Below are 21,937 nucleotides of genomic sequence, written 5' to 3'. Positions count from 1 at the left end.
TCTTTTACAGTTTTACATTATACCTTTGTATGAGGATTTTTTTCTAAGATACTGTTCATGCATTCGTGTTTCAAGTGATGGCGCACATAAAGTGTCATACGCAGCGGAATCGAGAAAATTTCAGATAAATTGGACTTTGAATCCAGTAGCCTTCAACATGGTATAAGTACTTTGTAGTTGTAAATATGTACTTCTTATGCCTGAATATCGGAAAGCTGAAGACAAGCTTATAGCAGCCAAAATCTACAAAACCTGATATGGGACAATTATGCACATGGAGTAGAGAGTAAAAATGTACCGATAGTTTAATGGCTGTAGGGAAAATTAAATTTTACAGAGAATGTAATCCACGTATATGTACTCACTTTTTGGAAGACATTTTTCTCGTTGCTCACTTCCGGTTTTACTGGCAGCCGTTGATAAAAAAACAAAACTATACACTGCCGCTGCGGTTGAGTCGTCCTATCGCCTGAGCCTGTTGTCACACTAAATTCGGTACGGTTCGTACCAGAGCACTTGTGTATTATTTTGGTTCGCGATATAATCGCCGATATCACATTCACAAATGAAACAAACAAAAAAGCACTAGATTCCAAAATTTCTGGTTGGTGGCATTCCACTGTCAAACCGACATCATAGTAATCACACCATCGCTGAGCTCGCTGCATGCACTTTAGGGACTGCTATGTACGGAAAGGGAAACACATTAAATTTGTATGCACCACTACTACAACTCCCTCGCCTGAATCCACACCGCAGCCTGGCGCGTTGCACTCGTTCCACCCGTCCACCGAAATTGCAGTGAATGAATGATGGCAAAAATCTTCCTATGTCTTCATTTGAATTTTTCTTATGCTCATGAAAATGATTACCACATGAAATCTAAACGAAGTAACACAATCACACGATCAAAGTCGCACGCCGTTCTTCACTCCATCCGAATTACCACCTCCACCGAATTATAGGCCGAATGTCTGTCTGTTCTCCGCGCATCCGAGGTACTACTTCAAGGCCAATTTGAATAAATTATGAAGAACAAACACTAGCGCGACGTAAAATCGGCACAATGAGCTAATGGATCCGAAAGCACGATGTACTAATCACTCCGATATCCGGATTCGTCGAACTCTACCTGGAATACTTTTTAGTAGGCCACAGTCCGTGTTCTTCTGCAATCAGGTAGCTGCTTACCACCGTCGAACCCGCATCGACAGCCAACCACTTCAAGTTCAGTTTTCGCACAAACTGATGTAAAGCGAGAATCATGTCATGAGGCGCAGCTGAGCCAGACAAACAGAAGGAAAAAAAGCCGGACACAACAGCGAGAGAGAAAGAGTAATGGAAGTAGAGAAGATATTAAAATGTATGCGCGCTGTGGTTGTTATTCTCTGTCGCGGAGTGATATACAGAGGAGCATACGGTAAAGTCGGTTTGAACGCTAAGGGTAGGCGGACTAGTACTCGGCAACATTAGATATAGGAATAGGGAAAGGGGGACACTATGTCCTAGTTAAGCAAATACTGCATTAATGTAATAATAGCTGTAACAATTTTCATAGGTATTTTTACCTTATGCAACAGTTAAACAGTACGGCTAGCTGATGCCATCTTAAAATTGTGAGGAATCTGTATACCTATCTATGATATGAATATTTTGAAAAGTGATAATATCACGTTGCCGAAAAACTCATGAGGCAAAACGCCTTGCAGCTGGCTGCTTTTTGGGAACAACGCACCACGCGTCGGCGAATCAGCATTCTAATAAGAACAGTGCGTGGAGACGCGTAGTACATTGTATTGGTCCCATTAGGGAGTTTGGCTTTGCCTCACCAAAATGTTAGATGTTTCATCCGAGGCTTCATCAAAATGTGGAAAATTCTGGTTTTCTCTACCTTCCTACCTAATATTTTGACACTTTTGTCGCCTAACTTACACAATTTTAGGTCTAGTTTTATTACAGCTATCTCAAACACCGTAAATATAAGGGAATACCAAAAAGGCATTTTCCCTCGGGGCAGGGCCGGAACTTTCCGGAAGGGGGGGGGCCTAAATATACGAAAAAGGTTGATTTTGGTACATAAGATTATGTGGGGCCCGGCTTAGACATGTTCCGAAATATCTCTAGAATCCTAAGAGTATTTGGGGCCTTGCGTAGCGCTGGAGGTACTGGAAATTCTTAAGATATATTATTTCGAGAAGCTACTGAAAAAAAAAAATTGTCGGAGTTCATAAATATTCAGGAACCAGAGGGTTAAAATGTAATCTCAGATATGCACATATATTCCTACTGTTGTTTCTTGGCGGGCGTGAAGGGCATTCGAGATGCGATCTCGAACCGTGTATTGTGGCGTCAAATTGTTGATACAGTGTTATCTGTTTAGATGTTGGCTAACAAAATGAAATGAATGTTGTTTCTTTTAGTAGAATTTTTGTAGAAATTCCAGTAGTGTGGTCAGAAACATCAAATTAGTTTACCTTCTAATATTCTTTAAGATTTCCTAAGGGCATGCAAGTGTTAATCAGAATCTCAACACTCATTTCATTATGCTAAGATTTTATTATTCTAATTTATAAAATTATAAATTCAATGTAAACACGGCAAACGGGATTGGGCGTCACTGTACATCATTTATGATGTTCAAGTTGAAATACACGTGTTCAAATGGCTGTCAGTTGACCCAACTAAAAACCGAATTCGTTAGTTGGGCCGAGGTCGTGGCCCAACCATCGAATCGCGACTGTATTTTTCTTACTCAGTGCCAGAAGTTTTTACAATTCAAGTATTTAAATCAATGATTGATGACACCTAAGGTTTCCTTGCATAGACATTGAACTTTTATAGCTGATGATATTTCCAGATTTATATACTGAGCTTCACAATCCGTCTAGGTATTCTTTGTAATTTCTATTTTTTTTAGCAATATTTAGATCATCCTAATTGGTCATCGGGATTATCTTCACAAGTTTTATTCCCACGGAAATTGGAAAAAAAATGCAGAAAATTTTCAGTAAAGATTTGCAATGTTCAACTGAAACTACCAAAAAATCAAAATGACTTCCCGAAGATGAATGAATTCTCTATTTACTTTCGGAAGAATTTGTAGTGAGAATTTAACAAAAAGTCATAGGAATTCTTAAAATTTATTCTTTGAAATTCCAAGCATAATTCAAAGATTCTTTTGTGGATATTCTGAATAATCCCAACGAACTTTTTTTTTTCGAATTTTACACTGGAGATTATTTTGTTCGTAGTAATCTCCAAGCTATTTTTTTTTTCTGATTTGATTTGATCTGTTTGAAAATCATTCTTAATTTCAGCACTTCATCAGGATTGTTTGAAGTAATTTCAAAAGCTCTTACAGGAAATTTCGTAACGGGATTTTTTCCTGAAAATGCACATGATATTCTTTTGAAGTGTCTTTTTAAAATTTTTTCGGGAGTTACATCCCGCTGCTGCCGATCCAGTGCGGCGGAAGATTACCACGTCGATAATCTGCTGTCCGGCGCATCTGACGTTGAATCCACCAAAACTCTTTGCCTTCAAGTCATCACCGTACTCAGTTCCACAGGGTTTTTGCTGAAAAAATGAACTTAAAACTCCTTAGAAGTTTGTCATCCACTCCTCGGACCCCAGTCCAAGGGGTGGATGACAAATGGCGCCCAACGTGGGGCATTTTTAAAATGATGGACATTGTATTTCTTTAATAATTCCTGAAATTTGTTTCTTAGGAAGATAACAGCGTTATCTGAAATCAAAGTTTGAGGGACTCCCAACTTGAAAAACCATTCCGTTTCAATTAATTTTGCTAAACTGTCCACATTTATCTTTTTCGCTGGAAACAAACGAATTATTTGGTAAAAATGTCCAAGCATACCAGCAAGTCGGTGTTACCCAATTTGCTACAAATAAATCCACTCAAATAGACAAGCGCAATCATTTGGAACAGGCGTGTAGCGTTTTTCTGCTCTCCCAAAGGGGGGATCGATGGAACGGGTTGGGTTGATAACCTTCCTCTGAAAGAATAAACCCTAAGTATTTAATCCTTTTGAGACAAAACTTGGATTTCTGTAAGTTCACCGGAAGATTTGCTTCTCTAAGGCATTGCGCAACGATTTTCAGATATTTTATGTGGTTCTCAAAATTATCTGTCGCAATAATGATGTAATCAAGGTATGAAAAGATGAATGGTTCATACTTTCCTTCCTTCAGAACAATATCTAGAACTATAGACATAGTTGCACCGCTGTTTATCAGGCCAAATGGAAGACGTTTATACTGATAGAGTCCTCGGTCTAGAATTTTAAAGCTAGTATACTTTTTGGAACTTTCTGCAAGTTTTACTTGCAAAAAGGATTCCTTCAAGTCAATAACAGTGAAAAATTTGTTCCGACCCAAGTTATTGAGTATCCTTATGGAACTTGCTAGTGGATATGCATCCCGAATTGTTTTGGAATTAAGCTTTCGAGCATCCAGACAAAGTCTTATGTCTCCATTTTCTTTAGTCACTGGCACTACTTGGAGTGCCCAGTTGGAGTTTAATTATATCCATCTTCAGCAAACTGTCGATTTCAGCATTGACCTTATTTTCTAACTGTAGGGAACCACGGATGTGGGTTTAGATGAAGGGCTGTATTATCTGATAGTTCAATATTGTGTTCCATTTCATTACAAGTTTCAAGTGTATTTGATTCAGATGTTTTGAAAGAATTGTTAACTTCTTCCAGCATTCTGGTTTGATCATCCGTTAGAACATGAGTGATTGTCTGCATATCAGTGTTTTGATCAATGTTGCAGGTTTGCGGGCAGCAGGGACTATGTCCAAGGGCTTGACGATCCCTCCCCAGGCCATCTGCGAGTTGTGGGGCTTGCCTAGGATGTGGTGGGGTTTGACAGTGGGCCCTGTTAAACCTCTATAAAAAGCTGCATGTATCCGCAAGTAGGCTCCACCAAAGCGACCGTGTGCCGCTCAAAGCGCACAAGCCCAAGTCCTGGTGTTAGGTGGGACGCTAAACAGCCCTGACACGACGGCCCTCCGACGAGACAGGAGGTTTGCGCAGGCCCAATAAGCCGCCTAGAAAACCAATCATTACGAACAATATAAGAGATAATGCGACTCGATATAATCGGCAAAGACCTAGGCGACGAATACAGGATCACGATTGGAAGCTTGGAACATGGAATTGCAAGTCGCTAGGTTTCGCAGGTTGCGACAGGATGATCTACGATGAATTACATCCCCGCAACTTCGACGTCGTGGCGCTGCAGGAGATTTGCTGGACAGGACAGAAAGTGTGGAAAAGCGGGCATCGAGCGGCTACCTTCTACCAAAGCTGTGGCACCACCAACGAGCTGGGAATCGGCTTCATAGTGCTGGGTAAGATGCGCCAACGCGTGATTGGGTGGCAGCCAATCAACGCAAGGATGTGCAAGCTGAGGATTAAAGGCCGTTTCTTCAACTATAGCATCATCAACGTGCACTGCCCACACGAAGGGAGACCCGACGACGAGAAAGAAGCGTTCTACGCACAGCTGGAGCAGATATACGATGGATGCCCACTGCGGGACGTTAAAATCGTCATCGGTGACATGAACGCACAGGTAGGAAGGGAGGAAATGTATAGACCGGTCATCGGACCGGATAGTCTGCACACCGTATCGAATGACAACGGCCAACGATGCATAAACTTCGCAGCCTCCCGTGGAATGGTAGTCCGAAGCACCTTCTTTCCCGCAAAAATATCCACAAGGCCACATGAAGATCACCTAACCAAGAAACGGAAAACCAAATCGACCACGTTCTAATCGACGGTAAATTCTTCTCCGACATCACGAACGTCCGCACTTACCGCAGTGCGAATATTGAATCCGACCACTACCTCGTTGCAGTATGCCTGCGCTCAAAACTCTCGACGGTGTACAACACGCGTCGAAGTCGGACGCCGCGGCTTAACATTGGGCGGCTACAAGACGGTAGACTAGCCCAAGAATACGCGCAGCAGCTGGAAGTGGCACTTCCAACGGAAGAGCAGCTAGGCGCAGCATCTCTTGAAGATGGCTGGAGAGATATTCGATCCGCCATTGGTAGCACCGCAACCGCTGCACTTGGCACGGTGCCCCGGATCAGAGAAACGACTGGTATGACGGCGAATGTGGGCAGTTAGTGGAAGAGAAGAATGCAGCATGGGCGAGATTGCTGCAACACCACACGAGGGCGAACGAGGCACGATATAAACAGGCGCGGAACAGACAAAACTCGATTTTCCGGCAGGAAGATCGAGACCGTGAAGAAACGGAGCAACTGTACCGCGCTAATAACACACGAAAGTTCTATGAGAAGTTAAACCGTTCACGTAAGGGCCACGTGCCACAGCCCGATATGTGTAAGGACATAAACGGGAACCTTCTTACGAACGAGCGTGAGGTGATCCAAAGGTGGCGGCAGCACTACGAAGAACACCTGAATGGCGATGTGGCAGACGAAGATGGCGGTATGGTGATGGACCTGGGAGAACGCGCGCAGGACTTAATTCTACCGGCTCCGGATCTCCAGGAAATCCAGGAGGAGATTGGCTGGCTCAAGAACAACAAAGCCCCTGGGGTTGACCAACTACCAGGAGAGCTATTTAAACACGGTGGTGAGGCACTGGCTAGAGCGCTGCACTGGGTGATTACCAAGATTTGGGAGGAGGAAGTTTTGCCGCAGGAGTGGATGGAAGGTGTCGTGTGTCCCATCTACAAAAAGGGCGATAAGCTGGATTGTAGCAACTACCGCGCAATCACATTGCTGAACGCCGCCTACAAGGTACTCTCCCAAATTTTATGCCGTCGACTAGCACCAACTGCAAGGGAGTTCGTGGGGCAGTACCAGGCGGGTTTTATGGGCGAACGCTCCACCACGGACCAGGTGTTTGCCATTCGCCAAGTACTGCAGAAATGCCGCGAATACAACGTGCCCACACATCATCTATTCATCGACTTCAAAGCCGCATATGATACAATCGATCGGGACCAGCTATGGCAGCTAATGCACGAACACGGTTTTCCGGATAAACTGACACGGTTGATCAAAGCGACGATGGATCGGGTGATGTGCGTAGTTCGAGTTTCAGGGGCATTCTCGAGTCCCTTCGAAACCCGCAGAGGGTTACGGCAAGGTGATGGTCTTTCGTGTTTGCTATTCAACATCGCTTTGGAAGGTGTAATACGAAGAGCAGGGATTAACACGAGTGGTACAATTTTCAATAAGTCCGTCCAGCTATTTGGTTTCGCCGACGACATAGATATTATGGCACGTAACTTTGAGAAGATGGAGGAAGCCTACATCAGACTGAAGAGGGAAGCTAAGCGGATCGGACTAGTCATCAACACGTCGAAGACGAAGTACATGATAGGAAGAGGTTCAAGAGAAGACATTTTGAGCCACCCACCGCGAGTTTGCATTGGTGGTGACGAAATCGAGGTGGTAGAAGAATTTGTGTACTTGGGCTCACTGGTGACTGCCGAAAATGACACCAGCAGAGAAATTCGGAGACGCATAGTGGCTGGAAATCGTACGTACTTTGGACTCCGCAAGACGCTCCGATCGAATAGAGTTCGCCGCCGTACCAAACTGACAATCTACAAAACGCTCATTAGACCGGTAGTCCTCTACGGACACGAGACCTGGACGATGCTCGTGGAGGACCAACGCGCACTTGGAGTTTTCGAAAGGAAAGTGCTGCGTACCATCTATGGTGGGGTGCAGATGGCGGACGGTACATGGAGGAGGCGAATGAACCACGAATTGCATCAGCTGTTGGGAGAACCATCCATCGTTCACACCGCGAAAATCGGACGACTACGATGGGCCGGGCACGTAGCCAGAATGTCGGACAGTAACCCGGTGAAAATGGTTCTCGACAACGATCCGACGGGCACAAGAAGACGAGGTGCGCAGCGGGCAAGGTGGATCGATCAGGTGGAAGATGACTTGCGGACCCTCCGTAGACTGCGTGGTTGGCGACGTGTAGCCATGGACCGAGCCGAATGGAGAAGACTCTTATATACCGCACAGGCCACTTCGGCCTTAGTCTGAATAAATATAAATATATATGCAGGTTGTAATATCTTGTGTAACCCCAATATTTTCAAATGTTAGTTCAATATTAAAAAATTTAAAGAAATCCATGCCTAAAATGCACCTATTTCCGAATTCAGGAACAACCGAACATGGAGGAATTTTGGTTTTTTGATTGACATTGAAAGGGATATCAACATGGTTTCTCTTGATTTTTTCGCGGATTTTCAGCTGAAAAATTTCAAATAGATTTAGTGTCCAATACCCATTTAAATGAAGAAAATGGAAGATATCCCCCACAATCCCATATTAAGACAAGGACGCGCGCTAGAATACCATACACTATTAAATCGTTTGAAAGAATCGTAAAGAAACGGCATGTGATCTTCAGTTCACACATCTCTGCACATCCTAGCTTAATCATACGTTGGTGTATCTTGTCCTGTCCATAGTGAGTAAAACCGATACTCAGCGAATTGGTGTATCACAGTGGTGTTGGTAGTGTAAAAAAAGTGCAGAAGATTCAATTTGCGACCCAAACTATGGCCTCATGAATGCCGGGAATGGAGTAATTTTTGACTGTTGCAACATCCAGGGTTCCAGGAACGCCGTCCGGCAATATCTAGGTTAATGAAATAAACGGCCCTCAATCAGAGCGAGGATAGCGATGTCCAGTAATTATTCCCGAATCTGAATGGGAGTTGAACAGCAAAACGGCAGATAAAATCGGTGAGAACGTTCCAGTTACTTAAATGCTTAATTTACTGATATAATTGCAAACTAAATACGTACAGGGCATCGTTTGCTGCTATTGCCGCGGATATTGTGGGAGTCCCAGGTATCCGGTTCAAGCTTTAGTTAGCAACGGTGGCTCTTCTCGACCTTCTATTCCCTGAGTAGTCAGTATGGATAAGGGCGTCCTTGTGATGTTTTGCTGCACCTGTTCTGAATAGCTAGTACATCCCCATTCCCTACACTTCATGAGGACACCTGTTAGCTTCAGAAGTGATTCCTTTTTTTTTACGGTACTAGTATTCATAATAAAAAGGGCACCATTAAGGAACATGAGATTTGATCAAATTATTCGTAGTGCTACTTGATCAACGCCCCCGGATGGGCGAGGGATAGAGGATGACACACACACACACACACATTGAAAGGGATATCAACATATCCTGTCCACTAGCGTTTGATATGCTAATCTCTTTTTCTATTTGTAAAAAACTAAGTAAGCCATGAAGCTGAAATCCCAGAATATCAAATTTCAAAAAGTACCTAGCGTCTCCATTTAAGTTCACAAATACTGAGTAGATACAGGGGTTAGACAAAAAGGTTGAGATAGGTAAAAATAAGTCGAAATTCAAATCAGCATAACTGTGCGTATAATAATCCGATTTTGATAAAACCAGGACCAATAGAAGCGCACACTCTTCTAGTATACTGTCCCCCTGCAAAACCTGAGATTGGTCCTTGGCCACCGGAAATGTTCCGGGTTTTCCGAGGGTATGTTCAAGCTGCATTTTTTCCACTGCTTGTCATTTTATGTGACGTTAACTTTTATCATGTTTTATGCTTTCTCCGAGAACTAGAACTAATATGCCGACCAATGGTGGCTGTAGATCGAGAATCCATCTAAACTACACAGAGATATGGCCATTTCCGTAAAAACGGTACCGGGAACATGATTAAATGATAACAGATCGGAATAATGCAAATATGAGTATCTGACTTCATGGATTTGCGAGACGATGATTACAGAAACATTTCCAGAATGATAATGTCCACTGCCACCCTTATAGCAGGTTCCATGGGCTTTCCGGGAGGGGCCGGTTTTGGCACCATCTGGAACCATACATATATGGTCGTCAAAATTCATGTTTTCCCAAGACGATGAATATAGGACCTTTATTAGAGATATATTTTGAGGACTGTGAGACTCTTTGGCCAATTTGTAACAGGTTCCGGAAGTTCTGCGAAAGTGACATTTGTTCAGGGTGTATGGCCAATCCCGTACCGTTTTCACGAAAATGGCCATATCTCTGCGTATACCTATCGGATTTTCGATCTGCAGCCAGCATTGGTCAGCATATTAGTTCTAGTTTCTAGGGAAAACATAAAACATGATGGCAGTAATCGTCATATAAAATGACAAGCAGCAGAAAAAATGCATTTTTAACATAACCTCGAAAAACCCGGAACACCACCGGTGGCCAAGGGCCAATCAGAGGTTTTGCATAGGGCCAGTATACTAGAAGAGTTTGCGCGTCCGATGGTCCCAGTTTGATCAAAATCGGATCATTCTACGCAAAGTTATGCTGATTTGAACTTCGACAATTTTTTGCCTATCTCAACCTTTTTGTCTAACCCCTGTATGATGAAAAAAGATTGTGATATTTTTCCAAATTAACAGAACCGTGATGATCAATTTCTGTGATTCGCTTCTGAAATTCTCCTATTGCAACTTTAGATGCATATTCTTGAGGATTTTCAGTGGCAGGGAAAACAACCTCCTTTAATTTTCCCTTACTTGGTCGGGGTTCAGCCTAACTGCACCAAGCGGCTTTTCAACCGACTTGTGATATTTTGTTCGTTCAAAAAAAAGAAAATTGTTTCATATCAATTTAAGCATGAATTTGCAGTAGGATATCCTCAGTTATGGGGTTGAGGGATATCCAATACTATTTTCGATCAATTAAAGTAAGTTTGTTACCGAAAGTTTGAGCAGAAAAATCGGTAATTTTTCGTTGGCGCTTGGTGTGCTTTGGCTGAACCCCGACCACTTGGTTTTTTGATTCACAGTAGTATGGGCATTCCTCATAGTGAAATTCTGGAAGACCACAACTGCAACAAAACACAGTCCGCCTTGAATAGCATCTTGTGTAATGATGTACAAACCACTCCAAACTTCCGACAGTTGTAGCATATTTTGCGATCAGGAATTTTGTGAAATTTCAGAATATCGTCCAACGATAATTCTCTCCAACCGTTCCTATTTTGTATCCATCTGCTACTCTATTGTGATTACTCATAAAGCGGTTTTAATTACCTCGCATATTTTGATTTTGAGACTGAGTATTGTTATTAGTTCTCCTGTAATTCTTTTGGATGCTTCTGGGATTCTGCTGAAAATTCTGTTCCGAATTTCTGGTGTTCAACCGTCTAAGACGAGTTTAGTACTCTCCATTTAATTCCACTAATTATTCTGTTATCTTTGTAGATACGTATTTCGACTACAACTGTGTGGTCGAAATAACTATCTGCAAATAGCATAGCATAGCATATCTGACCGCACACTATCCTGGGTTGGCTGTCGATAGGGACGTTAGATGCGCCAGAAAAACAGCCTGGGGCTTGGCATGTTTTTCATTCAACGATCCCTTTGTTCAACACCTGGCCAGGTCCTTACGATCAGTGGGGATTTGGGTGGGAAGTGTTGATTAGATACCTACTTAAGAAGATGCGGAGAACTCGCGCGACCTTCATAGGTATCTGGAGTTGGAATTTGGATGGGTTATTGAGGGGTGCTTTTCTTGGCGAAAAAGCGTGATTATATTTTTATTAGTATTGATATTGTAAAAGGTGATGTTTTGTTCTTGAATGTAATATGAATGAATAGATTTTGGCAAAACAATTCCATTGATTTTGCATTCTGCAGCATATAACTGAAATAATAAATTGCAGTAATATTAGAGTGTGATGTAATGTGATGCGTCTTCAGAATCTACGTCAGCACCCAATGTTTCTGAAAGTGAAGATAATTGTCATTTGGTTAGGTAAATCGTTTATGACAAGAAGATTGTTTATAAATGTTTATGCGAGATTATTTAAAATATATGGTAATTTGAGAAAATGTATGGGAATATTAAGAATAAGTGTATAAAAAACGTAGAAATTTATGAAAATCAAAGGAGAGCAAATTGATCCTTGGTGTGAAACAAACTTCACCAGCAACACTTGTTTCAGCTGAAAAGAAAATATAAATATTTAGATTGGGATTACAATATTTGAAAAATAGTTCACAGTGTCCCTGACCGAAGGACCTCTGCTTCAAGAAATCAGCGTCACTAGATCACCGTGTGTCAAAATTATAAAATACGAATGGTAAAATAATTAAAATAAATATGTTTATTCTATTGTATTGGAAATGTTACCTTTCCTTTGTATCTTGTCAGTTCCTCCTGTTTTTCTAAAGTTTAATCATCGAACGTATTAAAATTTTGTCAGATAATAACGTCTTAGGCAAATGATGCCCTCTCGATCCGTATTTTTTAGTAAATTTTAATAAATATTTTAATGAAAATGTGGAAAATAGATATTAGAAAATGTGACAATATGAAGGGATCAAAATATGTATATATGAAAATATGAGAATATGAAAATATTAAAAAAATAATATGAACATTAAATGAAAATTTTGATAATATAAATAATAATGAATATGATAGTAAATAAAAATATCAAAATATGACAATATGGATATATGAAAATATAAATCATGAATATATGGAAATATGTTATATAACTGAAATATGAAATATAAGAAGTAAACATTGAAACAAGCAAAATTATGAGAATATAACACATGAAAGCATAAGAATAAAAAAGTGTGAAATATGAAAATAACTTCACTCTTTCACACTATTATATTCACATACTATAAAAATGAAAATATGAGAAAACGAAAGTATGAAAATATAAATGTATATGAAAAAATTAATATATGAAAATAAAAATATATGAAAATAAAGATTATGAAAATATAACTAAATGAAAACACAAACATATAAAAATATGAACGCACGAAGAAACAAAAATATGAAAACAAGATAAAATGGAAATATAAAAATTTGAACATAGGAAAATATGAATAAATGATAAAATGAGAACGTGATAGTATGAATACATATTTGAAAAATATATAAATACAAATATGAAAATATATAAGTCAGAAATAGTGTATGGCAGTCAGTATAAGTCAGCAGTGTATGGCAGCATAAAAATACAACATAATGAAATTATGAAAGCATAAACATAAAAAAAAATATGGAGATAAAAAAATAGCAAAATTTGAAAATATGGGTGTATAAAAATATGACATTATGAAATTAATTAAATATAGAACATATAAATATGGAAAAGTGAGGAAATAATTATACGAAAATAAGAAATTATTCGAATTCCAAATTAATGAAAAAATAAAAGTAGAGTAAAACTCATTTGAAATTACTGTCCAGATTGCTATCAGAAATCAAGGTAGGTGTAGTCCTTGATTTCAATCTAAGACAAAAATTACAAAAGCGTGAGGATTACTATTCCGTACTACGCCCATCTGTACCGCAACTAGGGGAGGGAAAGGAAATGTTGATGTGATACTTAAAGAGAGGCTCTTCCCTCAGCGACACCCTCATAAGTACCACGGAGTTGGATATTGGGAAGGTATTCGTTGGGTCAGGATTTGCCTGTAGCTGGCAATGTGACCGTGAGATCTTACCCCGTAACACACCACGTAAAGGTGTCTACCCAGCGTTACGGGTAATGTGGTCGAAATAACTATCTGCAAATATAACAAAATAATTAGTGGAATTAAATGAAGAGTACTAAACTCGTCTTAGACGGTTAAATACATTCCACTAAATAGAGCTTAAAATATTTTTTTTCTGTTTCTAGTGTTGTTACTAGATTGGTTATTAGAATGATTTGTCTCTGTAGGCAGGTGTCATTGTATGCCAAATAATTTCAAATTTATCTTGTTCCGATAATGGAGTTGTCCTACATAGAAGAAATTGTTCCATGCGAAACAGAAAATAAGAAAATAATTCAGATTTAGCCTGGTACACCAAAAAGGATCTTATTTTGATGTGATGATCAATGGGGTAAGAATTGAAAAGCTTTAATAAAATAATTCCAGTCTTTGTAACGCAAGACAGGCCATTTTGCCCCAAACCAATCTTAAGCTGCCCCAATCAACAAAAAGTGTACAGACTGAAATAAATCAGCTTTAGACATATTCTCTGATTGGGCAAAGAAGTCAACTCTCCATAAAAACAAATTTAATTCAATGCCATTATCACTTCCAGCATACTTAATTGGCCACTGCGATACTGCTAATGCTTTTCGATTCGTAACCTGATTTTCACTAAAATTATGGAACAGAGGATTACTATGCCAAGAAACGTGATTTGATTTTATATTAAAACCAGGAGGAAACTTAGTTTCACTACTACTAGTGTCAGCAAAATCAGATAAGCGCGGATCAAGATTTGGAGCACCATTTTCTTCCAACAAATCTTCCATTTTCCTCTCCGTTGTTTTCGGTTTTGTTTCCGTATACTTTTGTGCACTTCCCTCCATTCCACATGCTTTCATTCCTTCCGCCATTTCACATTTTTGCGGTGCCTTGGGTGGCGCCGGAATATTCAGGTTCTGCATCGCGTGGCCGGTAATTGCAGGCCGGTAATCGTGGCCGTTGCCATTCTCCTACTTTGTATCTTTCTCTTTATTTCTCATGTTCTAGCAATCGCTAGAACTGGAAATGGACTTCTATACCGTTTCCACTACTATTCCAATACCTTCAACTTGAGTATTCTAACAGTAATCTGCTAGAATTGGAAATGAACTATAGAGCTCGTTTCCTACATCCAATTAGAAATTCCATCAGTTACCTTCTCCTATCTATCACATTGGCAGCTCGTTAACCAAGACGGACCTCTGCCTCTCTAACCTAACCTAGAAATTCCAACAAATTCCGCATGAACTCGTGGCAAGTGCAGAGGTATATTCGGCTTGCAGTGGGCGAGTGATTGCATCATCATTTCCTCCCCCTTCCCTACATTGAATTGCATTCTGACGTGGCAGGCGCCAGTATGACCTAACAAAAGAGATCACCAGTACTTGTACATTGAAGATGTGTGCTAGTCCCAAGCAAACATCTGTTGGTTCCCTGTGCAAGAACAGCTGATCTGGTCATAATGGAGTAGCAACTACGAGCAGTCAATCAAGCTCAAGCTCAAGCTCAAGCCTTGGGTGGCGCCGGAATATTCAATCGCGAATTGTCACGCTCCTTTTTCTTACTATTATTTTGTTTTTCAACACTATGATTCACATCATCACCTTTTTTCTCGAATACTTTATTCAATTCTTTTCAAACTTCTTTTGTCTCCGTGTTTCATGCGCCCCCTTGGACTGGTTCTCCAATTCGATGTAGATGCACCTCTCCCGCCTACCATCCTACCCCGGCGGAAGATAATGTCACACATCGCACAGATTTTCGACCCTCTCAGCCTGTTGGATCCAGTAAACACTAAAGTGGAGCTCTCCATCATGCAGCGTCTGTGGGCACATTCCCGCCACAGTTTATGTTCCTTGTTCCGTGTTTTTGTTAGGTGGTACTACTACTATTCAACCCCACCCGAGCAACACACATGTTGTAAATCAGTCTATTATACTCATATACGACTAAATTTGGTCATATATGAGTTATTTCAACCAAATCAACGTGAATTGTGCTACTAGGGCATTTTTATTGCCGATGCATTCTTTGGACATTCCTCTAGAAATTCTTCGGGACTTCCTCGACAAATTCTTTGAAGTTTCTTCGAAAAACGCTTCAGAATTTCCTCGGCAAATTCTTTGGGATTCATATGACGAATTCTTCGGAGTTTCCTCGGAAATTCCTTCGATATTTCTGCAGGAAAATTCTTTGGATTTCACCAACTAAATTCAGCATGTTGAAGACTCAAACCTCCGAAATCGGCTTAACACCACATTCTGAACGTAGATTGCATTGTTAGCCCTGCCTCTTCTGACCTTGTCGGTACAAGCGGATATGTGTCTGAGCCAGACATTGCAATACAACATTATCTAAGAACAGGATATTATTTTTGCTTGCGCAAAGATATTATCCCTAACCAAAAAGCACTCTGAAAAGATATGATCATTTGAGCAGCAAAAATCATTTTATCAGTATCTTTGATCACAAGATCGAATGATAGGATCGTTTGCAATGTTTGCAAGTCTCGACAGCGGTCACCTTATCCTAGTACAGTTCTTTGTCGGAAGCAATCTCCAAGTGGTTCCGCAATCCAACTGGAAGGAGACCACCGGCAACCGTTGCATCTGCAGTAAATCTGGTCCCGCTCGTACCTCGAGTACTTGCAACAGATGCAGGCCCGTGCAACTAAGAGGTTGCAATCTATCCGTCACTATCGAAAGTTGGCATCATAAAGAGGGCAATGTCCCACAAGAATGCTAAGTTCCACTCCAAAATGGTTGCCGTCGTTCGTGCGGTGACTTTAAAGACAGCGAACCCCAACGAAGTGGTAAACCGACACCAGCACCGACACTGAGAAGAACGTAGCAGGAACCAGGTAGGGCAATCATTTGTAAGAAAGCTTGCTTGATGCTCACCTGCGTTTGATTTCTAGTAATGTTGTGATTGAACCAAAACGTGTCTAATTTTACGTGGTGCGTGGTGCAGACTAAGGATTTTTATAGGCTATCAATTAATTCAAATGATGGGCTACAGCTCTTCCTCGATGAAACTAGTGGAGTATCTTTCTTTACAGGACTCGATCCAGGGCCAATCTCTCCCAATCGCCCTGAGCAGCCTTTCACGAAGCCTACGGCCTCTTCCGAGTTCTCTACTGAATATTCTCTCATATGATGCTGTTCCGGCATACGCACAACGTGTCCAGCCCACCGTAGTCTGCCGTGTTGTATAAGCTTAACAATATTCAGCCCTTTATACACCTGGAATAACTTGTGATTCATGCGACGCCACCAGATGCCGTTCTTCTGTTCACGTTCAAACACCCCAAAAGCTCTCTGATCAGCCTCTTTCAACGTCCATGTTTCATACAGCGCGATTTTCGTCTTTGTTACGCCTTTTCACCTCGCGGGTAACATAATTATTGCACGTCACTAATGATCCAAGATACACAAATTCTTCTACCACTTCAAATTTTTCATCATCTAGGTAGTGAAATACCCCACGCAATCTATATTCGAAGCCTGCTATTGTGTCGATATTGAATGAAGTATGCTTGATACATAGAATGTATTTTTAGAAACCTATTATTTACTTAGTTCGTCCGTTCATTCATGTATCTCGTGAGTTCATTCGATCGTCGCATTATTCCATTTGTCACTTGAAGATATGCTTCCGAAAAGAATGTCAGTTTGTCAGTCTCCGCCAGGTAGCTGCGTTCATTAGATGCATTCTCCTCCCCCATTACGCCATCATACTGTCGCACTTCGTGTCGAACCCACGACCATCTGCTTATAAAGTGAACGTGTAACCGACTAAGCCGCGGGACCATCTGGGTATTAGATTATATTTGAAATTCTAGACTTGAACTATTTTTGAACCGATTACAGACCACCGTACCCTACAACATGAATGACAAGGGAAGAAAACGGAAAAAAAAAGTCGGCGACACGAATGCCACACGAAAGCCTGTACGGATTTGTATGCATGATCCTGTTATTGTTGCCGAGTGGGGGTGAGACGGGACCAGTTGAAGCAGTACGGTATGCAGCAGCAATATCGTCCGAGTACCGCACACTCCAATCGTCCGTGTTTGTGCTAATGAAAATGGAAGTGTCTCGCAGTGCATCGGTAAGCGCCTCACTCCACATAAGGACAGGGACGACGACTCCTTTTTCGATGCGCTGCATAACCTTTTCCAGAATCAGCGAACGTTCACCACCCTCTCCGCAGTGGATGGTGTCTTTTTTTGCGAATAAGAAGTCGGCTCAAACGTCGACTAGGGTGGGCTTGAGACAAGATTTATGCTTTAAATCAGAAGGATATTGAAGATTTGTAATGCAAAAATCATATTCAGTTGATTTTGCAAAAATGAATGTTAAAAATATTTGCAGACTACTATTTCCGGCAAAAGTATGAGTCAAAAAGGAACAAAAAACTTTTAAAAATCCCCACCCTAAACCACAAACGCAGACTAAGCCACGGAATGCAACTAGATCACAAAGAATGCCTGAATTTTCGGAATCCTATCTTCAATTCAGCATTCCACCAATTCGAAGATGCAACACTCGCGAAACCGCACCAACAGTATTCACATTATTTTAATTCTTCAATCAATATACACTTCGATCCACATGGATACGACAATAAATATACCTCACTGAGCGGAGCCGAGTCGCCGCTGGTTATTGACAACAAAACGGCACGGTATCGCGACCAATTTTTGCAAACTGGATGTACCAACACGAAGCGAATGACTGAATGAATGTTACTCAATAAACTGCTACCAGGGTAGATTACATATAGAAATAGAATAGAACTGACTGACGGGTTGCCCGCCGGTTCAAATGGACCGGAATATGTGTGTGCGTGTGTCGACGATAGGAACAGATGTCAAAAGTATGAGAAAGAAGGTATGACTGGCTGCGTTCCGATGTTGGCAGTTTGGCACACTGTTTTCTTGGGGTGCTCAAAAGTTGTGAATTCTTCTATTTGTATTGTATTTGTATTGTATTTGTATTGTATTTGTATTGTATTTGTATTGTATTTGTATTGTATTTGTATTGTATTTGTATTGTATTTGTATTGTATTTGTATTGTATTTGTATTGTATTTGTATTGTATTTGTATTGTATTTGTATTGTATTTGTATTGTATTTGTATTGTATTTGTATTGTATTTGTATTGTATTTGTATTGTATTTGTATTGTATTTGTATTGTATTTGTATTGTATTTGTATTGTATTTGTATTGTATTTGTATTGTATTTGTATTGTATTTGTATTGTATTTGTATTGTATTTGTATTGTATTTGTATTGTATTTGTATTGTATTTGTATTGTATTTGTATTATTTGTATTGTATTTGTATTGTCTTTGTATTTGTATTTGTATTGTATTTGTATTATATTTATTGTATTTGTATTGTATTTGTATTGTATTTTGTATTGTATTTGTATTTGTATTGTATTTGTATATTGTATTTGTATTGTATTTGTATTGTATTTGTATTGTATTTGTATTGTATTTGTATTGTATTTGTATTGTATTTGTATTGTATTTGTATTGTATTTGTATTGTATTTGTATTGTATTTGTATTGTATTTGTATTGTATTTGTATTGTATTTGTATTGTATTTGTATTGTATTTGTATTGTATTTGTATTGTATTTGTATTGTATTTGTATTGTATTTGTATTGTATTTGTATTGTATTTGTATTGTATTTGTATTGTATTTGTATTGTATTTGTATTGTATTTGTATTGTATTTGTATTGTATTTGTATTGTATTTGTATTGTATTCTAACATCATGCAACGAAACATATCTGCAGGATTCACATCATAACAATCCTACCCATCAGAGACGCGTTCACGTTCTAATACATGGGTAGGACAAGACAAATATTTTCCAAATGGCTAAAATAACGAAATCAGCGGAAAACCATACATGTATTGTCACTCATCAAAAATATATGTTCTAGAAATAAATTACCGTTGATTTTTGAAACCCTACACAACCCTACACAATTTCTAGTTGAATCTTTGATTAAGTTTGGAAATTCTGTAAGTTACAGATTCTTGTGAGTTGTGACTGCATACAGGATTTGGAAAAAATGTCTTCATACAGAGTTGCATAAGCTTAACTGTTCACTATTGATTTGAAGAAACTAAACTCCTTAAATAATCTACATTCGATGCTCCTACTCCCTGCTCCCAGGTACTCTCATGCGTAGGATATGTCCTTCTTGTCCTTCCCCTCCGCGAGGTGAACCGGCCCAGGGCCGAAAACCTCATTAATAAAGATAATAATAATAAAATTGCCCTTCCCACTTCCCGGCGCCACTGCTATCCGTCGTCATTCATCACACACGCCAAATAAGCCACACATATGTATAGATATTCCACAGCTAATGCACTAGTGTAATAGATTTGGACAAATCGGTGTCAGTATGAATGATAATCATGAATAGATTACTTTTTAAAATACGCCAAGTATAAATTTCAAAAATATGATATTTGTTCCAATTGCAACCCCAAATCGATCGTCCCATTTCTTATTTCTCACATTCCGCCCTCTCGCGCGCACTGTGACTTTGGCTCGCTGTGCGTATCCCGCAACTCCGACAAGCTGAACGGTCGCTTCGCTAAAATTATTACTTCGTTGGAAATCAACCATCGCTACCAAGAGCCACTTGAGACATACACCGAAATTGTCTGATTCTGCGCCTTGAAGTTTATGAAGAAACATCCAAACCACTTCCGCTTTGAAAGCAACTTCGAACCAGTCTATGCAGATGGACGGCACTGAGTTGAAAAATGATGAATCGTACCTCGGCGAGCGTTGATGACCGTTGAGAGACCGGTCCATTCTCTTGTCTTTTGGACCATCATCAAACCACATTGCGTCGGCGTTGTCGTCGTCGTCGATCATCTTCGGCTTCGGTGGTCTCTGGCGCTGAAATAGGTCAGCAGATGCTGGATAGGTCATTGCATTGTCCTCTGGCGTTTCTCCGATTTAATCTTCATTGGTAAAAACTTCTCGCATTTACTTGGGTTGATGGAAGTCAGCGGCATCGCACTTCAAGAATAAAGGCGAACCAATATTTTTTGATAGATTTTTAATGGGCTATCAACCTCCTCCTTTCACAGTAAGAATGTTTGCCATACGTTTAATTTGCTTCCAATGTTAAGTGAAACACTACATTCTCTTTACAAGTCCTGACTTAAAAAGTGCATTTGCTAATTAATTTATTCCCGAAAAACAAAACAGCTAACAAATTTTATAAGACAAATAAGAAAAATTAGACAAATAACACAAATGGAACAACCTGTTACTTGGAGCTATTCTCTCTTGATTTCGTCATACTGAGTCACTCGACAGAACTTGATGGGTGGCTTGGTGGGTATTGTACGGCGAAGCTTCCGAGTACTCGCATGAGTTGGTTGCACAAACAAAAAACCTAATCTGGTGTTGACCCAGGAAAATCCCATTTTGTGAAATGAAAACTCATCCGTGCGCAAATAAAGCTGTAAAGCAGCGGTTCTCAACCTGGAGTACATGTACCCTTATGGGTACCTTCACTGGTCTCAGGGGGTACCTCTGACAAATGGCGGATGTATTAAAAACTTATTTATACTATTTTGATAATTGTGTAATTTTTTATTCCAAAACTTTGTATTGCACATAATATGTGCAACATATTGTACATAAAATGTGCGATCAGTGAAACAAAAACTATTGAATCCTGCCGACTAAAAGCAGTAGAAACAAATAAGAACAGTAAACGATAATAAACACTGAATTATAATTCAAATAGAACCTCACTAATACCAGCTAAATGAAAACAGTTTCGTCAAATCTTCTATCAAGCTTTATGTTTTCGTGGTAAGAAGGAAGAAGAGTTCAAAAAGTAAAAGTAAATGCTGAGTGTTGATCAACCCAGATTGTTTGAAAATTTGATTTTTACCAACACTGGTTTGGAAGACTCCATCTGAGAGGCAGGAAGACTTTTTCCGAAAAGCTCTGTAGCTTCGTTGCAAGAAGCTAGGAAGTCTCCTTCCAAGAGGCTCGGAAGCCTCCTTTCAAGAGGCTCGGAAGCCTCCTTTCAAGAGGCTCGGAAGCCTCCTTTCAAGAGGCTTGGAAGCCTCCTTTCAACAGACTCGGAAGCCTCCTTTCAAGAGGCTCGATAGCCTCCTTACAAGGGGCTCGGACGCCTCTTTTCACGAGGCTCGGAAGCCTCTTTTGAAGAGGCTCAAACGCCTCCTTTGAAGAGGCTCAAACGCCTCCTTTGAAGAGGCTCAAACGTCTCCTTTCAAGAAGCTCAAAAGCCTCCTTTCAAGAGGCTCGCAAGCCTTCTTTCAAGAGGCTCGGACGCATCCTTCCCAGAGGCTCGGA

General features: G+C 40.2%; 1 protein-coding gene across 6 annotated transcripts in view; it reads right to left on the bottom strand.

Moving 5' to 3' along the window:
• Window positions 1–18,353, bottom strand: part of LOC134208695 (serine/threonine-protein kinase 3) — a 44,623-nt gene extending 26,270 nt beyond the window's left edge. The window contains exons 1-2 of one of the 6 annotated variants that reach the window (XM_062684502.1): window positions 18,198–18,353; window positions 366–683 (exon numbers count right to left, since the gene is read on the bottom strand). In XM_062684502.1, coding sequence (XP_062540486.1) covers window positions 366–379 — 14 coding nt within the window. In that variant the 5' untranslated portion in view covers window positions 380–683; window positions 18,198–18,353. Of the gene's footprint in view, window positions 1–365; window positions 684–872; window positions 1,277–18,197 lie in introns of those variants that run through there. The other 5 variants (XM_062684503.1, XM_062684501.1, XM_062684500.1 and 2 more) reach the window with 5 other exon arrangements.
• Window positions 18,354–21,937: the final 3,584 nt, after the last annotated feature.

Source organism: Armigeres subalbatus, chromosome 2 (assembly GCF_024139115.2).
Source record: "Armigeres subalbatus isolate Guangzhou_Male chromosome 2, GZ_Asu_2, whole genome shotgun sequence".
NCBI classification, from domain to species: domain Eukaryota; kingdom Metazoa; phylum Arthropoda; class Insecta; order Diptera; family Culicidae; genus Armigeres; species Armigeres subalbatus.
Note: the sequence above shows the minus strand (reverse complement) of the source record. Positions and strands in the feature narration are given on the sequence as shown.